Below are 25,124 nucleotides of genomic sequence, written 5' to 3'. Positions count from 1 at the left end.
AGTATATTTTCCAGAACTTCGCATTTTACTATTATTATAGCTCTTGATCTTACTAATATTATGATTTCCAGTTGCCTTTTATTGCTCTAATCTTTGTAATAATTCGCCGTCTGCGTCCAAGGAATTTTACAATAACATAGCATTAAAAGTTCTCTTGAACCTTTAGAGGCAACACACAAAGAAGTTAGGAAAAATACGGCATCTCTGTAGATTCTGTGTTTATTTTGTAAGATGTGATACAGCTAACTTAATTACAATTCTATATCATTAATGCCGTGCAGTTAACAATAATAATAATATTATAATCGATTATTCTAAACGCTGACTTTGTTACAGTTGCAAATTAACGATAAATTCGGTAATGTTTATCTGAGTATAAAATTTCATCTCACTGGTAAAAAGGATATTTTTCTTTTATGCTAAAGGCTTTCATTATATCAAACACTCCCCTCTCTTCAGAAAATTGTAAATTAAAAGAAAATTTTTTCGACACGTTTTTTTCACAGTTGACTGCTCAATTCATTCCCGTTCTCATCATATACACACATTCATCTTTCAGTTTATTATTCATATCATTAAAAATATTTCTTTCGAATCAATTTTTTCTGTACTTCCAAAAGAAATTCTTTCTTTTTTCCCCCACTCCTACTCAGTTTCATTCAATTATAAGCAGAGTATTCTCTAAGCCTAGTTGTATGGAAGGATAAAATGAAGAGAGGCCGTCTTAGTTAAGAAATGCGTCAGTTCATTATGTTTGCATTTTTGAAAGGCACCCCGTAAACTGGATTGGGAGAGAAAACAGAGAAAAAAATAAGAGAAGAGAAGGGTGGGGTATGTTTTATTGAATTACTCGTTATATCGCTGCCTATTAATTAGGAGTTCCACATCACGTTCTTTATATCAAGGATAATGCAATTTGTCTTGCTGAGAGGGGGGGAAATCATTTCATTCAATATTCACAAGAACTATATAGAATATAGCTTTCAGAAGTAAAGAAAATTGGAGAACATGTACCATTTCGATGAGAACATATCTTTAATGAACTGGCAGGATTTTCCCCTTTCTTATTTTGCCTAACTAATACTTAAGTTATGCCGATTGTTTAATTAATATGCCTTACTCATTGCTGTTTTTATTAATATTTTTCGAAATGGTATGATTAGTTATCATAGTTTTCATATGTAAGGAATGTTATGCAATAAACATTCGTTCACTTATTTATTTGAATTTAGTACTAGTCTATTGAAGAACGATAGCGAAATGTTTACTAACGACAGCTATAAATTCCACAATCGTATAACTTACCTTTCTAATAGTATTGAGAGAAAAAATGTTGTAAAGAATTTCGCAATATAGTTAATTACTTTCAGTTAGCATACATCCTTCGTTTTAGTTGGCACTTGTTTGTTTGTTCTTCATCTGATTGGGGGTAAAGCAGCATCGCTAAAGACTGCCGAGGAAAAAATCAAATTTAAATTTGATTATTAAATCCAGTGTTTTCATTTGCTATTAACATTTAAAAAGTGAGATACTCTGTCAACTGAACATTAAAAAAAATTATCATAAGCATTAATCACTGAAATAATCTATTAAGCATATAATTTAATAAAATATATAACTTTTTTTCATTTATTTGTGGTATTTTCCTTTATATAGCATGCTATTGTTCTTTAATTGAAAATGATGTTCGTATAAATTTATTTCATGTAAAGTAATTATTTGGTAAGCTTATTATAATGTGTGTAAATTAGACTTTTTTTTTTTTTTTTTTTCATATCAAGCATACCGTGGCTCCCAAAAGTGTTTGTACACTTAAGGGTTTTAGTGAAATATTACTTTATTCATTAAAAAATTAATATTTGAGAATGAGAAATTTTTATTAATATCTATAAATTTCTCTTAGCAAAAATACATTAGTTATTTTATGTATATAGTAAACTTTTGGGGGGAGGGAGAATCATTAATCAAAAAGTAACGGAAAAGGTACCTCACGAAACTCTTCGTACACTTTAAAGAAATGCGCACGTATTAGTATATATTGTAGTATATCTGTTACCTAAGTATTTTGCAGCGTTTATGACAGCTTCCAAACATCTGGGCTTAGAGTTCACAAATTGTTTTTAGTAGTATCTGCCTGAATGTTCCTCCATTCTTCCATCATTCCTGTTTTTAATGAGGTTTTCGTTTTTATGTTGTATCTTTGTACTCTAACCTCTAATTTTCTCCAAATGCGATCAATTGGGCTTTAATCTAGTGACTTAGTTGCTGTTTTCAGAACTTTTGAACAATTGAACTTTTGAACGAACTCTGAGGGCTATGTGTTTAGCATCGTTATCCTGATAAAAAATAAAATTGTCTTCGATAGCTAAATTTCGGTTGGATAGTTTTAAATTATCTTTTAAAATATTTAAATAAAGAGCATGGTTCATTATTCTATCAGTAACTACTAAATTACCTAATCCTAATGCGAATAAAAGAAAAAGCTTTCTATTTTTACACTTACAAAAACTTTTCTTCGAGCAGAGCGCCCATGTAATTCAGCTGATCCTGAGTACTTGTCGAACAGTTTTAAGTAAAATTGAAGTAGAAAATTTGTCACTAAATTCTCTAGAAATCTTTACAGCACACAAATTTGGATTTTTCACAATTGGTTTTTAAATCTCTGATCACATTGAGTTAATTCTGCCGGATGACCTCTTCTTTTTTTTCGATCTGCTTTTCTTCTTTAAAGCGTTTCATCTCATAGTGCACCGTAGAATGGGATAAATTTACTAATTTACCGATATTTCGAATCGATTTTCCACCCTTATAATGAAAAATAATCAATTTTCGAATGATATGTGTTGTTTCCTTAAGACCCATTTTCCATAAGACTGGGACCCATTTTTAAATATTAAATAAAATATAATGAAGTTAGCTAGTAAAAAATAAAGCCAAGCTAATTTTTAAACGTCATCAAAATGCAAAAATAAAAAAGGTGGCAGATGTTACTTTCATTTATGAAATTTTACGAAAATTTGTCAGTGTAGGATCGCTTTTGTGGCGGAATATTTTAATGAAAATAAAGCGTGTAAGTTAAATAATTTAAATTTACTTTTTTTTTATCAACTGAGTTTTATCGCGTAGATCAAGACGGAGAATCCACATAAACTAAAAAGCTCACCTGACGTAAATTAAAGCATTCACATGTTCACCATCCATTTGGGGATTCATGGCGGAAAACAAAATTTTTTTCATATTATTGCAATTGATAGGATGTTTCACAGTTTGACAACAGAATTCGAAAAACGTTTTGAAGAAACACTACAAGATGAAAAATGTAGACAATGGAATATTAAATGATATAAGGCAGTAAAAATAATAACTGTCAAAATAATAATAATAGTAATATTCTCACATGGCACATGAATTCAATTCTCATACTTCAGCAACCCTCTGATTCGCTACATTGAATTCGTTTGAATGCGTCAAACATTAACATCGCGCGCTTCAGATTCTTCAGACACCGTGAGAAAATTACAGGAGAGATCATTAGGTTCTTATTATTGTGAACAATGGAATAAAATTCAGTAATCTCAGTCATCTTTTTCTTTTCCTGCTAAGGATCCTTCCCCTGCTGAACTGATTATAATCCATTTTGTTTTCGGCCGACTCGCTGGAGATAATCTAAAACTCTTTATTTCCTCTTTTGGTTCGCTTCCAAAAAAACGGAATCTTAAGAACTTGCGCTCAATACAAATAATAGGGAAAGGACTTCTACTTTTGTTCCTAGCGACGCATCGGCTCTCTAACGGATCCAAGTCGAAACTAGAGCATCGTAGCGGAGCAAATGTTTAATGATGCAAGTTACGCGTTCTTTATTTCCAGATATAAAGGAATGGAATTCCACTGAAGGTCAAACGATTTTGATTCCCCTTTCTAGTATTGGAAGCCGTTTGAATCCATTGAAATGAAAGGATTAGAAAAATTAAAATAGTTTTTAAACTTCTGTTTTTTTTTTTTTTTTTTTTTGACCCATTCGATATTGCTCTTCTGCTTCATTGATTAACACATTAAGAATCAATGGCGTTTATTTTTATTACTTTCGCTAAAAATATTAATTTTACTTTTTACTGAATTATTTCTAATAATCGGAAAATAAATCGTCAGATGATATCGATTATGAAGCATGAAACAATGGGTTCTTTCTTTCATTAATTTATTTTTCGACAAGGAGTTTTTTTAATTAGCTAGATACTTGCAGCAGACATAAAAGGCTTGCAGCATTTTATCTGTGTGAGTAAATTATGTTATCCAAAATACTGCACCTACTGTTTTGTGTTAAGATGACCCATTTTTAGTGTAATTTGTTTTTAATTTTGGGAAAATAATTAACACGCTATGAAGTTAAATACAAGTAAGCAGGAGCGAATGCAGCAGCAGACTGGAAGACTGCGAGCTCAGCGGGAGCTTAAAATGACCATAACAAACCCTTTTGGGTGCTCGTTAAAATCTTTCAGATTTTTCTTTTTATTTTAATTTTAGTCCAAAGGTGCAATTTGCCCAGATGGACTATTAGTTTCGTTTTGGCATTTTGCATTAACTCACTACAAGCATTGTTTCACTTTTCAGATTGTTGCCACCCAATATTATTTCCCTGTAGTATATTTACAGAAATTAAATAATGAAGAATCTGCATCAATGTATGTATGTTTCTCACGCTGTGATAAAACAACGGTACCTAGAATCATCCAATTTTGAATAACGTAATCCTCCTGCGAATATGGCCATTTGGAAGCCCAAATTTGGAATTTGTTTTATAATCTATTTCATATTTTGTAAACATTTAATGAATTTTTGATAAACAAACTCAATGATTTCAAAGCGAACAATTGCAACCTTGTATAGAAAAACCATTTTTATCTCCATCGCGTGAGACTGTGTATCGGAAATTCTAAAGATAGGCTCATTTTAAAACTATTTTGCGATATTGCTCTTGAACTGAATGTTATGGTTTAAGTACGGAGAAAATAATATTTAATAAGGTAACGCACAAAATGTTAGAATAACGCCCTTTTGGACGTAATTTAAAATCTGAAACCTTTCAGATTTTTTTTATTTATTTATTATTAGTCCAAAGGGATTTGAATCCCGAAGGACTATTAGTTTCGTTTTGGCATTTTGCGTCGGACGGATAAATGTCGGTTCACTTTTCAAACTGTTGCCATAAAATGTTAGAGTCCTGCATTATATTTGAAGAAATTAAATAATGAAAATCTGCGTAAATGTATGTATATTTCTCACATTGTCATAAAAGAACGGTACATAGAGTCATCGAATTTTGAATAACGTAATCCTCCAACGAATATGAGCATGTGGAAGACCAAATTTGAAATTTGAAATTTGTTTTATGATCGATTTCCTATTTTTTAAAACTTTGACGAATTTTTGATTAACAATCTCAAGGATTTCAAAGCGAGCAATGGCAACGTTGTGCAGAAAAAACATTTTTATCTCCAGCGCGTGAGTCTCTGTATCGGAAATTCTAAAGATATGCTCGTTTTAAAACTATTTTGCGATATTGCTGTTGCACTGGATCTTATGGTTTAAGTGCGAGGAACATGATATTTAATAAAGAAAGGTAACACACAAAATGTTAAAAAACGCCCCTTTGGACGTAATTTAAAATCTGAAACATTTCTGATTTTTATTTATTTATTTATTTATTTTTTTAATTTTGTTTATTTTGCCGGAGTATCGTATAAAATATTGAACTGCAGAGCTTTTGGCCCTACAGATGCAGATACATTTTTATTGAAATGGCAAGATGAATAACTGTTTTGTGACAAATAGTCTTGGTAATTTATCGAGTGCTATCATATGCAAAGGAGGCTGTAGAAGAAAACCAAATCATCGGTTTTTGTTCATATTTCAGTAGTAAGTTAAGAACATGCCGCCAGCACTGTAGTTTTTGCATTGTTGCAAAATGTACTCATGAGACAATTATGTGTGCCAGAAAGACAGTAATTTGTGTTCCACTGAGTAATAAAGCGAACCAGTCTAATTAGTACAGACGGAATCAGAGTTGAGTCTACAAAAATAAGCCTGCTTTTTGTTTAATGTTGAGTCAAATTTCAACTGAATATATGTTTCTAAACACGTTTGGATGAGAGATTTGGATTACGAAACTTCTCACCAGCAGGAGGAAATGTGTCCGTTACAGCGGTATAAACCCGAAATTTAATAGGAATAATGATCATTTGGAGTTCTGAAGTACGTCTATTCCAACATATAATCGGTACCTGGCTTGAAATATCGAGACGTAAGTCTTAAAACTCAAAGCAAAATTTTTCAGAAGTGCACGGGGATGTGAATTTTTTTATATGGGACAAGGAGTATTCATGTGGTGAAAATCTAATATAAGATTTCCTTGAAACAGAAGGCGAGCGAATAAATTAGTTATCCGTATCTTTGATCTTTTAATACACTAAACTTACTGGATACCCTTGGAAAAGCTGTTTGAAGACGCATAACTCTATTAAAGATTTAAAGATTAAAAATCCCATTCGTGAAAGATTGCAACGTACATTCCCAAATTCTAATTAATTCTGCTATTGCGAACGTGAAAATGCGTTGTGATATGTGCAAACGAGTTAAGGGAAATCATATTCCCTATAAACGTCAATTTTTTAATGTTTCCTAGATGTTTTTAATGTTCCTTTTTTTATAAAATTTCGTTCTCGTACATTACTTCAGTTTTATTTATTTCATAATACAATTTTGTATTGTATGAATCGATGTCCACTTTTTCGGTTTTTTCCAAATAAAATTGTTCAGTTTTAACAGTTTCAGATAAATAATGCAAATAAAGTTAACTTTGGGCTCTAGTATGTTTAGAGCACTTTTGCAAGGTCTTGCTGCCTAAATGGGAGCTATGTTTTAGTTTTTCAGCAAACAAACTCCTTAAATTGCATAACAGAATACTGCTATATTATTTATATGCTTCTGCATTCGTTCTTCCTCTGTCAAATAATTCTCTGACAGATATACAGGGTGTCTCAAAAGGCATTGCCAAACTTAGCATGCTGGTCTGTCATACCATGACAAAGAATACTTACATAGGAACTTGTGTCCGAAAATGCGAACGGCGACCGCTAGTGGGCAATGTTCGCAAGGGTACAGGGGAAGAAAGAAAAATATCAAAAGAGCTGTTAATGTGACTTTAATTGAATAAAATCATAGAAGATATTTAAAATTCCTTTCATTCACCACAAGGCGTGCTTCACAACGTCGATACAGGGATTTACTGACCCGTTCAAAATGGGCAGGTGTGTCAGGGGCACGTGCCGCCGCTTCCAAAATCCTGCCGACGAGATCCATAATAGACGTTACGGTCGTCTCGTACACCATGGATTTCATGTATCCCTAAGGTAGAAATCTAGACAAGTCAGGTCGAGAGATCGCTGTGGCCATGCGACTGGTCCCCCTCTGCCAATCTAGTGGTCAGGATGTGTCCTATCGAGGTATTCCCGCACAGTGCTGCTAAACTGTGGAGGTGCTCCATCTTGCTGAAACCTGGAAAGTCAGCCGTGATATCCGATAACACTCTTTTCACAGAATGTCACAAAAATGTCCATAAGGAACTGAGTTAGTAAACCAAATCATCCTTCTCCTAAAACGTCCTTTGCCTAAATGATCACACCATAAGCCTGCGAACATTGCTTTCTAGTGGTCCTGATTTGAATTTTGGGACACAAGTTCCTAGGTAAATCTTTCATGGTATGACATACTAGCATGTTAAGTTCGGCAGCGACCTTTTGAGACACCCTTTATATCCGTCTTCATAGTCTCTACGGCATTTGATGTCAGCGTTTAATAATTAATTGCTGTTTCAAGTATTTTTTTAAGTTTTTAGTCCAAAGGGATTTGAATCCCGAAGGACTATTAGTTTCGTTTTGGCATTTTGCGTCGGACTCATAAATGTCGGTTCACTTTTCAAACTGTTGCCACAAAATGTTAGAGTCCTGCATTATATTTAAAGAAATTAAATAATGAAAAATCTGCTTAAATGTATGTATATTTCTCGTATTGTGATAAAACAACGGTACATAGAGTCATCGAATTTTGAATAACGTAATCCTCCAACGAATATGAGTATGTGGAAGACCAAATTTGAAATTTGAAATTTGTTTTATGATCGATTTCCTATTTTTTAAAACTTTGACGAATTTTTGATTAACAAACTCAAGGATTTCAAAGCGAGCAATGGCAACGTTGTGCAGAAAAAACATTTTTATCTCCAGCGCGTGAGTCTCTGTATCGGAAATTCTAAAGATATGCTCGTTCTAAAACTATTTTGCGATATTGCTGTTGCACTGGATCTTATGGTTGATATTTAATAAAGAAAGGTAACACACAAAATGTTAAAAAACGCCCCTTTGGACGTAATTTAAAATCTGAAACATTTCAGTTTTTTTTTTTTTTTTTTTTTTTTTTTTTTTTTAAATTTTGGAAGTTAGCTTTCATTTTTAACTAAGTAACTTTCGTCCACACCACTTTCTTTAAAAAACATTTAATTTTAGAATCTATAAAATAAAATAAAATGTATTTGTTTTAAATGTTTTTATTCACTATTCAAGACATAATTTTTTTTTTCTACGTGTTTTTGCAGAGGACATTTACAAGCATCCAGAAGATGACCAGAAGTTCTATGCTGTATTTACTACTTCCATGTAAGTGTATTTCAATTGTGATTAATATTTAAATGTAAAATATTCCATTTCATTTCGAATAATTTTATTGCAGTTGCATCATAATTTTTCACGTAAATAAAAAGTAAACTGAAGTTATATAATGTTTTTTAAACTTCTGCCCTTAAGAGTGGCCAAACCCAAAAATGAGTAGTCCCCGCTATATTTAAAAAAAAGAAAAAAAAGTTACATTCCTAGGATTCCTCTTAGAATCATACAATAAAAACTTTCAGATGCCTGTATTATTTTTGTTCACTGATAAAAACGTTTTGTAACCTACGACATAAGAAATTGTTTTTACCAATGTTTTTTCATTCCAAGTAAAAATGTATTTATTGAAGCATTTTGATTTTCTTCCGCATTCCATCATTTATGTATACGAATTTTATGAGAAAATTGTAATATGTTAGCTAAATTAGTATTCCTTGAAAGTTAGAATACTTCAGAACTGTGTATCGACTAATTGCAGAGTTCAGTTAAGTAACAATTTCAAAGAAGGGTTAATTTACCCTTTATTTCAACTCAAAATAGATGAACAGATTGTCCCTTTTCGGACTTACAATAAGCCTCCACTTCGGCTTTAACTCAGGATAGAAAGTATAAGACTAATGTAAAATATTAAATAAAATAAACCAGCCGAAGCTGCACAAAATTAACTAACAGAGTTAGCCCTTATTTAAGATCACCGGCGTATACTAGCAGGCACGTAACGATACGGTCGAATAACACTAAGATTAGACTAGTAGCAACAACGTGGCCGGAAGGCAGAACACGCTCTTCTAAGCTTTTCTAAGCTCTTCTAGTGAAGTGATTCAGACTTCAGCTTAAATACTGATTTCTATTTCATTTACAGAAATCGTAATCCTGAAAACTCATTCTGGCAGGGAGATGTAAGTGGAGAATGAGAAAGTAAAGGAAAGGCTTGTTCCAAAATAAAAATAACCGTTAAAAAATTAAAATAAACCCTACAAAATAATATCGAAGGGGAAAAAAAGCTGTTAAAAATGGTATCTTTTTTTTTCAGTCTTAACAAATTGACTTTTGTTTATTAACATGCTCATGTTTAAAATTATTGCGTTAAAATCCGAAATTATTAATTTTTTTTTTAAATAAACATTTCTCAGTGGCATTGTATGTATAAATTTTATGTAAATTTCTTTTGACATACTCGAGTTACACGAAAATTATTTTCTTGGAAAGTGTATATGCTTATCTGCAGGCTTTCAATTATTTTCTGTTAATTTTAATTTTTAAAAAATTTTATGCTGTAGTCAAAATGCTGTTAATTACTTTTAGCTTTTTTAAACAATATATTTATATATATTTATGTAACTCGGGTCCAGGTCGCACCTTAAATTATTTAATGAATAACAAGTATGTACGTTAAAATTATTTCAATTCCATTAAAAAAAAAAGAAAGGGAAAAAAATATTATAATGCCTCGCTTTCTCTACACTGAAGGAGATTATGTTGGTAATTACATTGCATAATTTGGGACTGTACGCAATTTTCGCGTCTGAATTTTATTTTGATGACGCTCTTAGTTATTATGACTACATTAAATTAGAAAGAAATTGCTTTGTTAAGTCCAAAAGGGAAAGTCGCACTAATTATTACATCAGCTAACTTTAGTTAAGATTTCGTAGTTGTACTTCCCTCTCCCCCCCCCTCTTCTTTGTATTAGATGCTACGGAAGCATAAAATTTTTTGCAAGTTTGGGGCATGTATCTAAGGTCCTCACGTACTGTGTTAGCCATAAACCTAGCTTCCGTTCCTAGATAGTAAAAATGAATCTCAGCATTGTCTCTTTCGCTTAACTTCATAAACTTTCACTAGTTAAAAACTACAATAAAACGTTCACGTGACTGTATTCGCTTTAACTTGTGGAGTACATGCAGGTAGTGTTGCATTGTTTAAAACGCAGGCAGGTTGCATTTTTTTCCAAATACATAAAATAGTAAATGGCTGTATACTGTTATGTGCACAGAAAGTATACATATTTTAAATGTTTATTTCTCAGGAGACAGATACATAGACGAAGTTTAAAAAATTCGGGTTTGCAGTGAAAATTCAAGACATAATCGATACTTTAATGTATGTGTGTATATAGACAAGAAAACATTTCACGTGACTTTAAAAATTTAAGGAGCATGCTACTCTCAATGTTTGTAATGTTGATGAAAAGTGGAAATTTTCGATTGTAAATATTATGTTAATGAAATGTTAAAACCTTCTTAATTGTGTTGTAAGGACTTAAATGAAGAAAGTAAAGGAAATGCTATTCGTTGGTTCACATAGTCACCAGTGTTATACTTAATGAGTTTTATCAAATAAAATCCACTCATGAAGTCTGTTTGCCATTTAATTGCTTCACTCCGTCGATGTATTTCCGTCTATCGGATTTTTCATGAACTTTACGTTTTGAGGCTATGCAAATTAAGTGATATATGGTAGTAAAGGTCCTCGAACCGATGGCTTCGCTACAAAACTACTGATCCACTGATCCAGAAGTTAAGCAACAAAGTGATAAAAGGGATAAAGAGAAAAATATTAATTTTAATTCAATGAAACTTTTAAGAGATCGTGACATATTACAAAGAATGAGTTAATAGAAAGACAGTAATCGTTAAGCAGTTAATCACTAAGTAGCAGGCACTAAATAGTGATAAACAAAAACATGTACTTTTTTATGGTAAAAAGTTCTTTGGTAGGGATCTGTCAGTATGGGTTGTAATGAGTTTTGCTGAAACAGTCAACTGATAGTGTTACTTGATGTGAAGAGTACGATCATCTATGATCGTTAGTGGGGTGCCCTTTCACGAAGCAGGCACATTCTTACCTCATAAAGAAGGAAAATATTTGAGCGAAATTAAACATCCTCCAAGTTTACTTCATATTTTCTCGATGAAATTCCATTTGTATGATTTCGATGGAAATTCCATACGAAATAGGGTTTGCGAGTATCGGAAGTGCGAGCCCTGTGAACTTACGCTTCACCTTTCCAAATAAAAGTAAGACCGCAAGAAATTGGTGAGCATGCTGAACAAAGGCCTGATCTCTACACGGTATCGTATTCACTCTACCAGGAGGAAAGATGTACAGATCTGTAAAACAACGGACAGCAACTCCTAACCAAACCATCAAATTACCGTTTTTGAATGCGTAAATTTCATGGATGGTATTCGTATGATACTACGTTTAAGGTGTTCTCCAGGGAAAAACCATTTGTGCCATTCTGTAAACCAAATTATGATTCAACCTTAAAGAACGCAGTGTCCAATTGCTGTATAGTCCATCTGAGGTGATCCCAAAATCAACATAAGTTGGCCGGTGCGCGCGAAATCGTCATAGAATGCAAACGACTGCATTCAGCTAAACTGTGTACAGCCAGCTGTAAGTAGATTACGAAGATACAGCTCTACTCATTGACGCGACAAAATCGGATGCAGTTTGACAAGTGGCATCTTTCTTTGCGACACGGAAAGCGGCCATACTGATGAGCAGTAGCTCAGACATCTACTTATAGGTGTTCGAGATACAGTTAGTTGAATTTGCTATCGATTCCGTAGGTGGAATAAAATATAGCGGAAAGAGTAATGGTTAGGACTCAGGCTATTTCTGACTGTGACATTCCTCTGCAACCTCTCATCGTCTGACATCATTCAAATGATGTCATCGGCTCATTTTTTAAGATTTGACTTTTCCTTCTGAAAACTGTACCGCAGAAATTGATAGAAACTTTTCATGACAGGAGACCACTGGGTGAGCAGCTGTGCAGCCATGAAGACTTTCAGCTTTATTGCTCACTCAAGTGGGACCATGTTTATTTAAAATTTTATATTACAATAAAAATTTTGATTTTGATGTATGCATAATTTTGACATATACTTGACGTATATTAACTTAATTCATATAAATATTAACAGAAATTTTGATGGTACGTACATAGAGTATAGTATGCATAATGTAGAATACAAAATTTAGGTTATATACATAATAAATAAAATAGGATTTTGATGACTTTGCATGACAGTTTGCATGCCTAACCTATTAGCATCAAAAATCTTTTCCTAAATTGATATTTCATTTTCAGTCGCATGCAGGTTTTAAACACTGCGCTCTTCAATTTTTGTACAACCCCTGAATTTTTAGAAAAACATGATCTCAAAATTCAAAATTAAATGTTTCCCTCAATTTTTGTCTAATGTCAAACGCTTTGTGTTTTATTTGTTTAGAACGGATATAAACTTTTACTGTATATTATTACAGGAACCAAGAAACTGTATAAAAAAGTAAGATTTCTTAATTTTTACGAATTTGATTTTGAATTTTAATAGTACCAAAACATGAATATATGCCTTATTTAAATCATTTGTATAGATGGAAGTATATTTGTCTACTCCCAACGGTTACGCAAACAGAAGCCACGTAAGAACTTTTATTGACATACATATATGTATTATATTTATTTATTCATCTCCCCCTTTGAAGTTTTTAATCTGTAGTATTAATTCCGTAGCTTATTAATTCCTTGATGGCAAGCGTACTTTCAAATTATATCACTTCATGTGGCAAATAAAACCAATAGCACTCTATTATATGTGTTCTTTTATGCGTATCTTCGTTAATTTCGGGATTGTTTACTATAGGAAAGCGTACAAAAGCTATTTGTCTTGAGAGGAATAATTTCCACGATCTTTCTAGGGAAAATTATCTCGCATTTCTATTACATATACAGAAAGCACGGAATGTTCCTTGCAGCTGAAGATGATATATTAATTAGATCAGGTTTAAAATTATAGCCTGCGGAGGAAGTGTAGAGCTTCCTGTCTCTCCTTAATGCATGAAATAGAAGTAGATTTCGTGAAGCATCACCCTTAGCGGAGTGTTATGTTGCAAATAAATTTCGAAACTCAGATTTCATTGTTTAATTTTTATTATTCGCCTTTCATGACATTAATTCTGTTTACTGGGGAGAATCTCCTAACTATTCCCTGTAATTTGTTAACTTGAATGCCACATGTTTCATTCCATTCGGTATTCATTGTGAAGAGAAAAATTTCTTCCTTCACGACATTAGCATCCATATTCTGGAAACGACAGATTACACGTATGATTATTAATGATACGTGTTCTTTCCTCACCTCCGGCTATCCGTAGATTCTCGAGATGTTTCTTGATCTCATTTGTTGATGGTATTCGGAACAGAACCATTTCCTCCTGATGCCATTCATAGCTGAGTAAACTGTAAATTGTTCGGTTTTTCAAACGTCATAAACAGAAGGATTACCTTACAAATTGCATATTTTTAGAAATTTCTACTCTTGTTTCTTTCCGGTTTGTAAAATTTATTAATGCCATTGTATTTCAATATCAGGTCTGTTTGGATATTGTTACGTCTTTCAAATTTTTATTTAGTACTAAAAGGCGAACTGCTAAAATTTTTATGCATTTAATTAACATAACTGTAACGCATCTTCACTAAAGAATGCGAGCAATTTAATTAAAATTTAAATTAATAAAAATAGAAACTTGTCCAAAAGTTTTCCGCGCTGTGTACAGCATTTGGCCCCACAAAAACCTTAACTCGTTGGTTCTGTTCTGCGTAATGCATGCCAATTACCACACCATCGTGCCCCCTAGCGGTCGCACTTCGAATCAATCAATACGATACATGGACTATGCTGACGAAAACTGTGTCTTTACTAATGAGGCGAACTTCCAGATCGTACCGTTGCTTTCGCGCCCCAATTAATTTGTTGATACTTCAAGGGAAAGGGGAAGTAAAATTCTTCCCCTTCCAACCCTCCAGTACCCCACCCCTTGTATATGTATCGTGAAAAGTAAGATTTTTAATTAAAAGTGAAAACTTCCACTCCTCTTAAATTATGGATTGCTAATTCGGACAGAGTAATAATTTATCGCCTCTGTGTTTCCGAATCTTGGATAGCTCGACTACTGCGTCTGTTTGTGCGAGTATTCGAATACTAATTAATAAACTAGAGTTGCACTAGGAATTTTGAATGTTCAATGAAGGGCAGTCGCAGTGTTTAATTTTAAATGCCAAACATTTTTCGGTCTCCCATTTAAATAAGCCTCGCGCTGCTCTGCATTTGTCGTGAAGAGGTTTACCGTAAAATAATTGCAAAGCTTGCTTCTTAATTTTGAAATGCTTTATGCTCATTAAAATGCATTATTAAGTGTACTGTGTTTGCCAATAATTGGAAAATATTCCCTTTTGAGAATGCTATTGCAATTTCTCGGCAAGTTAAAATAGTATTGTGCGTCCTAGTATGTTAATCGAATTTAATCATCAACCCTTCAGATTCTTCTCTTTTCCTGAATTCCATGTTTCGTTGATAGAGACAAATTCTTCATTCCACCTTTGAATAAGTCAATTCGCCTTCTTGGAACTGGATGGTAAGAATAAACTAGGGCCTTAATGCTTTATGATGACATCTCCTGTCTTGGAAAATATCCATACACTGTTTGACTCTTTCATTTGCACGTACGCGCTCAAGATAATGATTAGGATAGTAAGATATATCGTAAGAAATATTACATGCCGCTGATGCTGAATGTGAAATATTTTTTATATTTAAGATTCAGTAGAATATTCAATAATCTGAGATAGAAGAATAGTGTTAGACAGTTTACATTCAATATTTATTGCGAGTAGTGCGATATGAGATATTACTTTTTACATATTTATACAAAAACAAATCAGTTCCGTAAAGCAGTAATTTAACTCTGCTAGGATTCGTGGTCTACATTTTCATTAAAATAAACGTAATTATCTTGTATAGCATTACTATACTCTTATAATTTAATATCACCCGGCGCTTAGCATTGCCATGCAGTTGTTTAAAATGGGATAGGGCAATAATACTAGATGCAGTAGGTGTAGAATCGTTGACGCATATTAGGCCATGAGAGTTTAGCGTTCATTCCAGTAGAAGGTATTATCAGGTTACTGAAATATGGAATAACACATAAATGTTTTAATTGAAGTAACACGTAATTCTTTTTCAGAATTAAAAAAAAAAGATATTATTTTTAAAAAACTGCTTAAACATTAAGTATAATTTGTGCAAATATGTTTATGCAATTTTATAACGTCTGGCAAATGGGGAACATTATGACTTTTATCAAGAGAATTCTCCATAGTTCCTGCTAGAATTTCAGGTCCTGTCTCTTGAACTGCTCGTAAAATATTGACTTTAAACTGTTGTATAAACTTTTTCATTTAATCAACCTCAGAGAAAAAAATTGCGAAAGTTGGAAGATCCCGATGGTCAGTTGAAATTCAAAAACATTTTTTAAATATCCTGTTTTCAGAAGGGTTGAAAATGATTAAACCAATCGCTAAATTGTTGATGCACTAGACGCTCTGAATATTAGAGAACTTGTAGAAAAAACGAGAGATAGGAAGAAAAGGTCTGTGTTGATTTTTAAAGTAAAATTCAAAGTTTTCCATCCTTTGTTTACTCTTAGGAACACCATTCCCATTATAAAATCTCCAAGTGGTGGTTTTAAAACGTGTTGATTTAAAAAGGAAAAAAAAAACGAAAGCGGGGTAACTATTTATTTACTATTTAAATCATAATGATGCGCCACACTGTAGTAGGAATAACTTCTGTTATTAAATGAGCACATGTTAATTATTATTTTTTTTTTTTTTTTTTTTTTATTTTGTTTTGTTTTTGAGAGAGAGAGAAACGTGAAGCGAAGGCGCTTTTGGAACTCCTTTTTATAAAGTTTAGAATTCCTTAATGGGCTGTATAGTGCAAACCAAACTGTAATTTTATCATAACAGTGGACGGGAAAAGATATCCTTAATCCGCAAAATTATAATAATTTTATATATTTTGGAATAGCTTTTATTTGTTTGTTTTAAAATGCGTAAATTAGCATTTTCTCTAATGCTTGACTTCGAATAGTAGGTTTGATTTTGTTTATGGGATTATGGCAAAGCCTCGAGGGCTATCTCCCTAAGGGAAGGGTGCCTTCGTGGAGAGCGTTCTGAGGGAAATTGACTAGTACACATGTTACACATAGGTAAAACCACGAAAACTCCAATGCAGCCAGCCCGTTCGCCTGATTCGAACCTTGGACCGAACTACCAATGTTCAGCGACTTTACTACTCGACCGCTGGTAAGCTCAAACAGTAGATGTGTGAAGTACTTAAACAGATACAATGTTTTATTAGAAAAGTAGATTTTAATAACTGGCAGATTTCTTTATTTTGCATTATTATGGTCACTGTCCTAAAGATTATTCCTTTTTACAAATGGCAAAATTTGAATAGATTTCACTTCCAAAAGAAATTTCATTATACTAATTTCGGATAGTTTCTCTTGGTAATACTGTACTTTCCTATACATTCTTCCTTGAGTTATTTTGAAAATGTTATTTTCATAAAATCGGTTGCATGAAATACAAGATATATTTTTTTGAAACAAAAATTCCTTAATTTTGTATGAGAAAAATCCATTTTATTCTTTAGCACATAATGTTATCGATAAAATAAATAAAATCTGAAATAAATATTCACATAATATGCAGTCGTTCCCTTTCGATTGATAATCATGTAAGCAACAAAATGCAGCCTCAACATTATTTTTCAGAACATTTTATTTATGCACGCCACGTCGCCTCACTTTTTTGTCTTACGTACCTTCTGGTCTGCAGCCGGCGACAACAAACTGCATTAGAGCCGATATTGGCTAACCGTTACTAATTAAACCTCTACGCTTTAATTTCAGGTAGTTTTTTGTCTTTGAGAAGATTTATATATTTATATCAAATACAATTAACCCGAGGTTCGTTAATTGCTGAACTTCATTTAGCACAAGAACGGATAAACCACCGCGTTGTATTTACTTTTAATCTTTTTGGTCCCTATTCCGGAAAAAAAAAAAGACTTCCCTCGCTTAATTACGTATTTTTTACGTTTTCAACATAGCAGATATTAAACGATCAATCCGCAGGGTATGAAGCTTTTGCCAATTAGGTGTGCCAACATGTGGTCCTGAAGCATATTAACTACCTCTGCGTCAAAAATACAAAGATTTTGTTTTTTTATCGTTAATTAGCCAACCAGTCTGGCATTGTATAAGCACACTGTAAGGTAACTTGTAAACTGTACATTATTCATTCAAGCAATTCAAATTTTCTGTTTTACTTGATGTATGTTATTCGGAACTCCATTAATAGCTTCCATTATTGTTTTTTTCAGTTTCATCTGCATTTGCTGAATGCTGTGTCGATGGATAGTTTAAATAAAATGCAGAAATGGCATTACTTATTATAGATGTAGGTGATAGTGTAGAATAGATTTTGAGCTTAGAAGTGTTTGTAAGAAAAATCGCAGATGATAATTTTTTAAATAACAAGTAAACTTAGTACCAGCTGCCCGTGATGTATTTTTATTTTCTTTACCTATGCTTCGTCTCTGCAATTTAATGAAGAAGATGGATCGGTGCTATTGCCTTTCGAAATTCATTGAACGTTGAACATTCTTTTTCTTTCTTTTTAGTTTAAGTTTTCAAAAGTTCTGTCAATTTGAAATGCAAAAGAAAATATTTCTTGACTGATTCAACCAATTGATTGATTTCCAAGGAAAAGCATTTAAGTTCCATACTAATATAGCAGCTCATATGCTGCTTAATTGAAATCGATATTTCTCTAAATTTCCATAATTTTCAAGTTAAACTTTGATTTAATTCTGGGTTGGGAATGACTCATTCACAGACTGGGAAGTGTGGTACTTAGGAGCTGCTTTTCAAAAATTTCCGGGAAACTCTGCGTTTTTCAAGAAGGGTTTATTACCACTCTGACTTTTGACCGGAAGTGAGACTATTACTAGATACATAGATATTCGGATATTCGAGTGTTTTATATGGCTCTAGCATAATGCGCTATTCCGGATACTAGGAAATAAGTCCTTATTGGTGCCTGACTTTGAAGAGATGGAAATTCAGTACCCTTATACAGGGAGTCTGAGAGGAAAAGGGAAGGGAAGAGGCGCATTGTGTTGTGGGAGCTCAGCAGACCGTCATCATTAAGAGACATAATATCCAATTTATCCAGTGATGAAACTGGGAGGGGGGACTTATGAAAAGTCTACTAGTGTTTTTATTCTCTGAAGCCTCTTCCCTGAATTTTCTGCAGAAATGCTGACCAAAGTATTAGTTCTAGGTTTGACTTAATCATTTTTGATAGCAGTTGTGGACATCAAGAAACATTTATAGGCAATCCAATTTAAGTGCAGCAAAAATTGTTTGAATCTTTGTTATTTGATCGATGATAGTCTTGTTGTTGTTGTTTTTCTGAACGTTATTTTTGACATCTGAACGTTTATTTGCGATATTACGGTTTTATTCGTGTTTCTAAATGTTATTTACGGCATCTTCGAGATAATTGAGCTATTCCGATTTGCTGTTTATACTTTTACTAATTTGATTACATAAAGCGAAACATTTTCTGTGTCGACAAGGCTACAAAATCATACTTCACAACTGGGAAGGCAACGTTGCAAAAATGCAACAATATAAAATGATCGTTTTCGAAGATGACAGCAATTACTACTTTTAAATGTTCATTTATTTATTTATTATATATACGTTTTTATTTCTAAATGCAAACCATAAAATGTGAAAGATTTTTCCGTTTTTCTATAACTGAGATTTTTGTGTTATTAGTCGTACATACATACACATTTCTAAGCATTATGAATAAGTAAAATCAGAAATTTGTAGGATATTTAGACTGTAGATCTATGAACAATGAGGAAAAAATCATATTTTTGAACTTTTATATATGAGATGAAAATTCCGTATTTTAAATTGTTTCTTAATTTCACAAAATTACTGTTAAAAATGAAAAAAAAAATTATTCTACTATATCAAAGTTAAGAGGAAAAATACCCAAATTATTAAGATCGAAGCAAAGAAGGGAAAGGGAAAGAAAGATGGTGAACAATTCTTTAGGCTTTTATTATTATAATTATTACTCAAACAGACAACAGAATCAAAAGCTCATTTTGAAAAAATCATTGGTATTTTTTTGCTGAGGCACTGAGTAGCATTAGATAAAGAAGCGGGAAAAAAAAAAGATGCGATGAAGAGGTACAATACGTTTTTAATTACTTTGCTTTTCGTATTTAAAAGCAAGTTCTGATTTTCCACACTTCGCACCGATTCTTACTTTTCCGTTTACAAAATGTGATATGACATTTTTAAACGGAAATAAATATTTTCTGTATGAGCTCATTTAAATTAGATTTAGTTTTATTCAGATACTCATATATAATGGTGCTTGGGTTATATAAGTCACAGTTATATCTGAGTCGCATTGAATTTTAAACTCATATGCATAGTTTATGCATAGTAGTAACTTATGTACGGTGATGCAGAGGCGATTAATGCATTACAAATTATTACAGGTAATGTATAAAAACGGAAAAATAAGCAAAATCTTCTGTAAGTTCATCCATCAAAGGATGCTGTTTATTAGTCACAGATTTCATATTTATTTTTTGAAAATTACGTCAAACCGATGGCCTTCTTTTACACCATTGTTAAGTTATAAGCATGACTTGAAATTGCCGTACACGCGCCTCTGTAAAATTTTAACCAGCAACCTCAACATAATCAGCAATGGTTTGTTTGAATTCTTGAATAGTTCATGATATTCCTTCAGATCACATGGCCTTCCAGAAACCCTTCCTGACGGGAAAGATCGGGCACACTAAGACTGCGTTGCATACTTCTCTCAGCCATTTTTCCGTAAATGACTGCGAACACAGTTGATACGTTATTGCATGTTCCGGCTACTCAGTTACGACTGACTATATGAAATGGCTTCCTATCCTTTACTGCTTCATTTCTGTCAATAAGACAAACTACTTTTCCAGCAGATTTGAAATGTGTTAGTTGGCTTCTTGCTACCTTGTATAATATAAACTACCGTTACGAATGTAGCAGTTAATTTTAAAGTGTTACATAAGTAACACTAAATGTAGTGCTAATTTCAATTTTTTCAACTAGAATTTCTGCTCATGGGAAAGGAGAACAGTAAAACTTCTGTAACATAAAGCAACTGCAAACGCGTTTGAGAACTAGTCTGTCTTTTTTTCTTCCCTGATAACTTTAATTCTGTAATACCCCCCCCCAAAGTATAGTTCGACCGTCTCATGCGCAACCCTGGTTGGCATTTTGCCAAAACACATAGACCTCGTCCAAAAAGGGGGTATTACTTGCTGCGACGTGAAAGGTCTCTTCTTCTCCGGAAAGAGCTATGCTGGAGGGAAAGAAAGTCCCCATCTTTCCACCCTATTTAGAGAATAATTCGGTCCGAATGGCGCATGCGTGTTTACGCTCATGATCGCGGATGAGGCGGTCGAACTATAAATATTAGACAACTGGAGGCTAGTGTATTACTCATGTTCATTTATTTTTCACAATTGCCTTCCTTACCAATTATCTTGAAACTTTGTCTGTTGCAATTATCGTGCTACATTTGTTAATTATCTGCATACCAATAAAATCGCTTAAATATTCTTTATAATAAATATTTGTGGTGTATCGGCATTCAGGAATAAATGTTCATAATTAATATAGAATTATTTCTTGGACATTTCAGGAATGGTTTAACGGGATCAGCTGTCTGCACATTCAGTTTAGAGTCCATACAAGAAGTTTTCAATGGTAAATTCAAAGAACAGGCGACTTCGTCGTCAGCATGGCTGCCTGTTCTCAGCAGTAAAGTCCCGGAACCACGTCCTGGTCTGTGCGTAAATGACACTCAGACTTTACCAGATTCCGTGCTTAATTTCATTCGTGGCCATCCCCTCATGGATTCCGCTGTTGCTCACGATAATGGCAAGCCAGTATTCTACAAAAGGGATATACAGTTGTCAAGGCTGGTTGTTGACCGCTTAGAAGTAGATGGCCTGCCCTTTACTGTATTTTATGTCGCAACAAGTAAGTCATCGAAACCTTTAATGTGTTTTGCCTCCTAGCCGTTAAAAAAAAAAAAAAAAAAACCTTTACAATCATAATTAAAGCATTTTAAGTTAAGGAGAGTTTCATTGCTTTTAAAATGTACTTCATTGAATTAAATGTAACTTCATTTGAGATAATTTGCTATTTCTAATTTCAATTGGTCAGATTTTATATTGTAGAACTGTTGTTGAAATTACTCTTTACAAAGTAAACTCGCTGGGCTAAAATAAACATTTCATACCGTACTTTGCGAGATTTAGCTTTAAATTATTACAGTCAAAGCTGGATAGCACGTCACTGTGGAAATCTAGTATAAAGTCATATGTTAAGCTGAATGAGTTAAAATTTAACTCACTATTAAGATTTTCTTAGGAAATTCAAATTGAATATATAAAAGAAAAGCGTGTTTTCTTTTCTTGTATGTTATTTTGTTTTAAAATAGTCATCTTACAATAATTTTAAAATAGTCATAGAATAATATCTGTTCGACTTGGGACGTGATGAGAAAATTTTCGAAAACTTGAGCGTTTTTGAAATTGTTGCTTCTTTGAGTTGTCGAATTAATGATGTCTCCATTTCGTTAAAGTTCGATTTGAAAATCCTGTTCATCTTCTCATTTTGCGCAAATTTTAACAGCAACAGAAGTATTTAATAGCAGTAGATAGTATTTGGCTTGCGATGGACCTTAGCAGAATAGCTTTTGTTAATGATGGCCTCCCCATTCGCAGAAATTATCTTCGCTTTTTCTCTTAATATCCCTGTTGTAAGTTTTTTTTTTTTTTTTTTTTTTTTTTAACATAATTTTAAAAACATTTCTTGAGTTCAATAGAAGAAACAAAATTATAGAAAGCAAGGTCTTATTATTAAAAAGTGTAACTGAATAAATCTTTCTCATGTAGATATTACATAATGTAAAAAGGAGAAGGAGGAATGACTAAAATCTTTTATAAACTTTACTTACTTGCGTCTGTAAGCCTGTATATTTCTAAATGTAAAAAGGAGAAGGAGGAATGACTAAAATCTTTTATAAACTTTACTTACTTGCGTCTGTAAGCCTGTATATTTCTAAATGACCTAATTTGTAACCTTTCAGTTAAAGTAGGCAGTCTGCACCTGTTGTAAAGTATTCCTAGAAGAGGTAGCATTTCGAGAAAGAAAGCTAGACTTCATTTGTTGTAACAGGTGTTTAAATTTGCATTGGATATTCTGGGAAAGGAGAGAATAAAAGAATTCGAGTATACTGAATGAGCTTCTTTTCTAAAAATCGGTTGTCCGCACCATGTTATTTTTAAAAGGTTTTGATACTATACAGTGTTACGGCGTATTAGATTACTGTCACTATCTGCAGTTGTTAATAGACTCTGACAACTTGAGAAATGGCTGTGGATTTTAGAATGTTTTTATACTTAAAGAAACGGGTGAATATACACGTGTTCACTCTATTTAAATAGCTTTAAAAATTATTTTTTATTGAAAACATTTGGACCAATTAGTTTTAAAATTTGTTATTTTCTATTAATAAAGTTCATTTATGTAGTTGATATATATTATAAAAATTTTTACTCGTTTATAATAGATGAAGGAATTATATATAAGCTTGTAGAATGGTACAACCGTGATGGCGAAGAGCATTCTAACCTTGTTGACATATTTGAAGCTACAACGCCTGAGCCAATCAGATCCATGGAAATCTCTAGCAAGGTATTTATGTTTCCTTTGTTACCGTATTTTGCAAACAACATACACTGTATAAGAACTTCCATTTAAAGAGTATTTATCTATCAAACATGGGAATGTAAGAAATGATGTTATTGTGTGTTACTTCTTCTGACATTTATCCTATATAAATCAAAATGCAGATCGTATTTATTTTCCACTGACAAATTTTATTGTTTTAAAACTTGACTGTGACTAATTTTGCTGTTTAAATTCACGATCTGTCCATTGCAATTATATTTCTATGTTGCGTGTGCTTAAACATTATAACATTTGGAAAAAAAAAAAAAAAAATACCTGAATCTCTCGGTTACACGGAATTAAATCTGATTTGGTTTTTCTAACTTTTCAGCACAAGTCTCTCTACATTTCTTCTGACTCATTTATCCGTCAGTTTGATCTAATCATGTGCAAGGGAAGATATGATAACTGCTTGCGATGTATACAAGATCCTTACTGTGGTTGGGATAAAGATCATAATGAATGCAAACCATATGTAACTGGGTAAGTATCAGAAGAATTTTATTTGTTGTATAATTGTTTCTTAAGCGGTAGAATTATCCACGTTCTGCTACTTGAATTGTATCAGTTGCAAAATCCTTGTGTCTAGACCATGGAGGTATCTAAATAAAGGAGATGAAACTTTCTTCTTACTTCCAAAGATCTAATCTTCCTGATGTCGAAATTGAATACTAACTGATTGGAAATACATATGGTTAGAATCTTTATCAACCGAGGTCTCTGTTGACCAAGCCAGCAATCAGTTTAAAGAAATTGGGGAAATGTAGTAACATTAGAAAAGGTGCAGCTAAAATCAGTAATCGTCCCGAATCTTATCAGTGATTAACCTTTTGGCCCTCCTAATCAATAATTAGTCATTTAACAACCTTCCTGTTATGTATTACAGTAAGAAATGTGGTTTATTTTTGACAATGAAAGCAGTGCTGGCTGTTAATTTGTAGACATAATTCAAAAGCTTAAAAGATGATGTTTCGGAATGATTGAAATTAGCGAATATAGTATGCAAAATTTAAGCAATAAATTCATTTTTCAGCATACAACCGAGAAATTGTTGAAAAGGGCTTTTTACGATAGTACAGTGAAACGCCATCTCAGTAGAAAGTTGAGGCATATTCAAATACCGGCACCATAACTTCAAAACTCGCGAAACTCTAGGAGTTAGCGCACGCAGTGCAAGGCAGCTTAAAAAGGAAGGGAGAAAGCATTTCTTTGCCAGTAAAAATGAGGTTATATGTCCAGTATGGCTACAAGAAAACATCAGGGCACCTTTACACGTGATAGAATGATTGGCAAACTTGAGAAGGTGCGTAATTTGACATCTGCCGCACAAGAGTTTGGAACTGATAAAAGTGTTGTTTTTCGAGCTTGGAAAGCCTTCCAAACAACAGGTACAGCTGCAACAAAGGTTGATGGTGGTCGACCAAGGTAAACAACTTTAACTGACCAAGGAAAACAATGGTAACGGTAACTAATCGACCAAGGAAAACAACGGTTGCAGGATATATCATCCTGAAAGCGAAAAGAGATCGAAACCAGACAGCGGGCAATACAGCTCAGCAGCTGTGGCCCGGTTTGTGGCCAGGCAACTTCATCTCTATGGCCTATTCCCCTGTCGTCCTGAACGTTGCATAGCATTGACTGAGAGTCGTT

General features: G+C 33.0%; 1 protein-coding gene across 1 annotated transcript in view; it reads left to right on the top strand.

Moving 5' to 3' along the window:
* Positions 1-25,124, top strand: part of LOC118195683 (semaphorin-2A-like) — a 625,034-nt gene that overhangs the window by 584,490 nt on the left and 15,420 nt on the right. Inside the window, exons 10-13 of the mRNA XM_085825552.1 lie at positions 8,651-8,711; positions 21,376-21,716; positions 23,314-23,438; positions 23,806-23,957. Coding sequence (XP_085681678.1) covers positions 8,651-8,711; positions 21,376-21,716; positions 23,314-23,438; positions 23,806-23,957 — 679 coding nt within the window. The remainder of the gene's footprint in view (positions 1-8,650; positions 8,712-21,375; positions 21,717-23,313; positions 23,439-23,805; positions 23,958-25,124) is intronic.

The sequence above is a fragment of the Stegodyphus dumicola genome, chromosome 10 (genome assembly GCF_044657685.1).
Source record: "Stegodyphus dumicola isolate Sdum_Otavi_A_Nest chromosome 10, ASM4465768v1".
NCBI lineage: Eukaryota > Metazoa > Arthropoda > Arachnida > Araneae > Eresidae > Stegodyphus > Stegodyphus dumicola.
The sequence above is the reverse complement of the archived record's forward strand: the minus strand, read 5'-3'. Positions and strand labels throughout refer to the sequence as shown.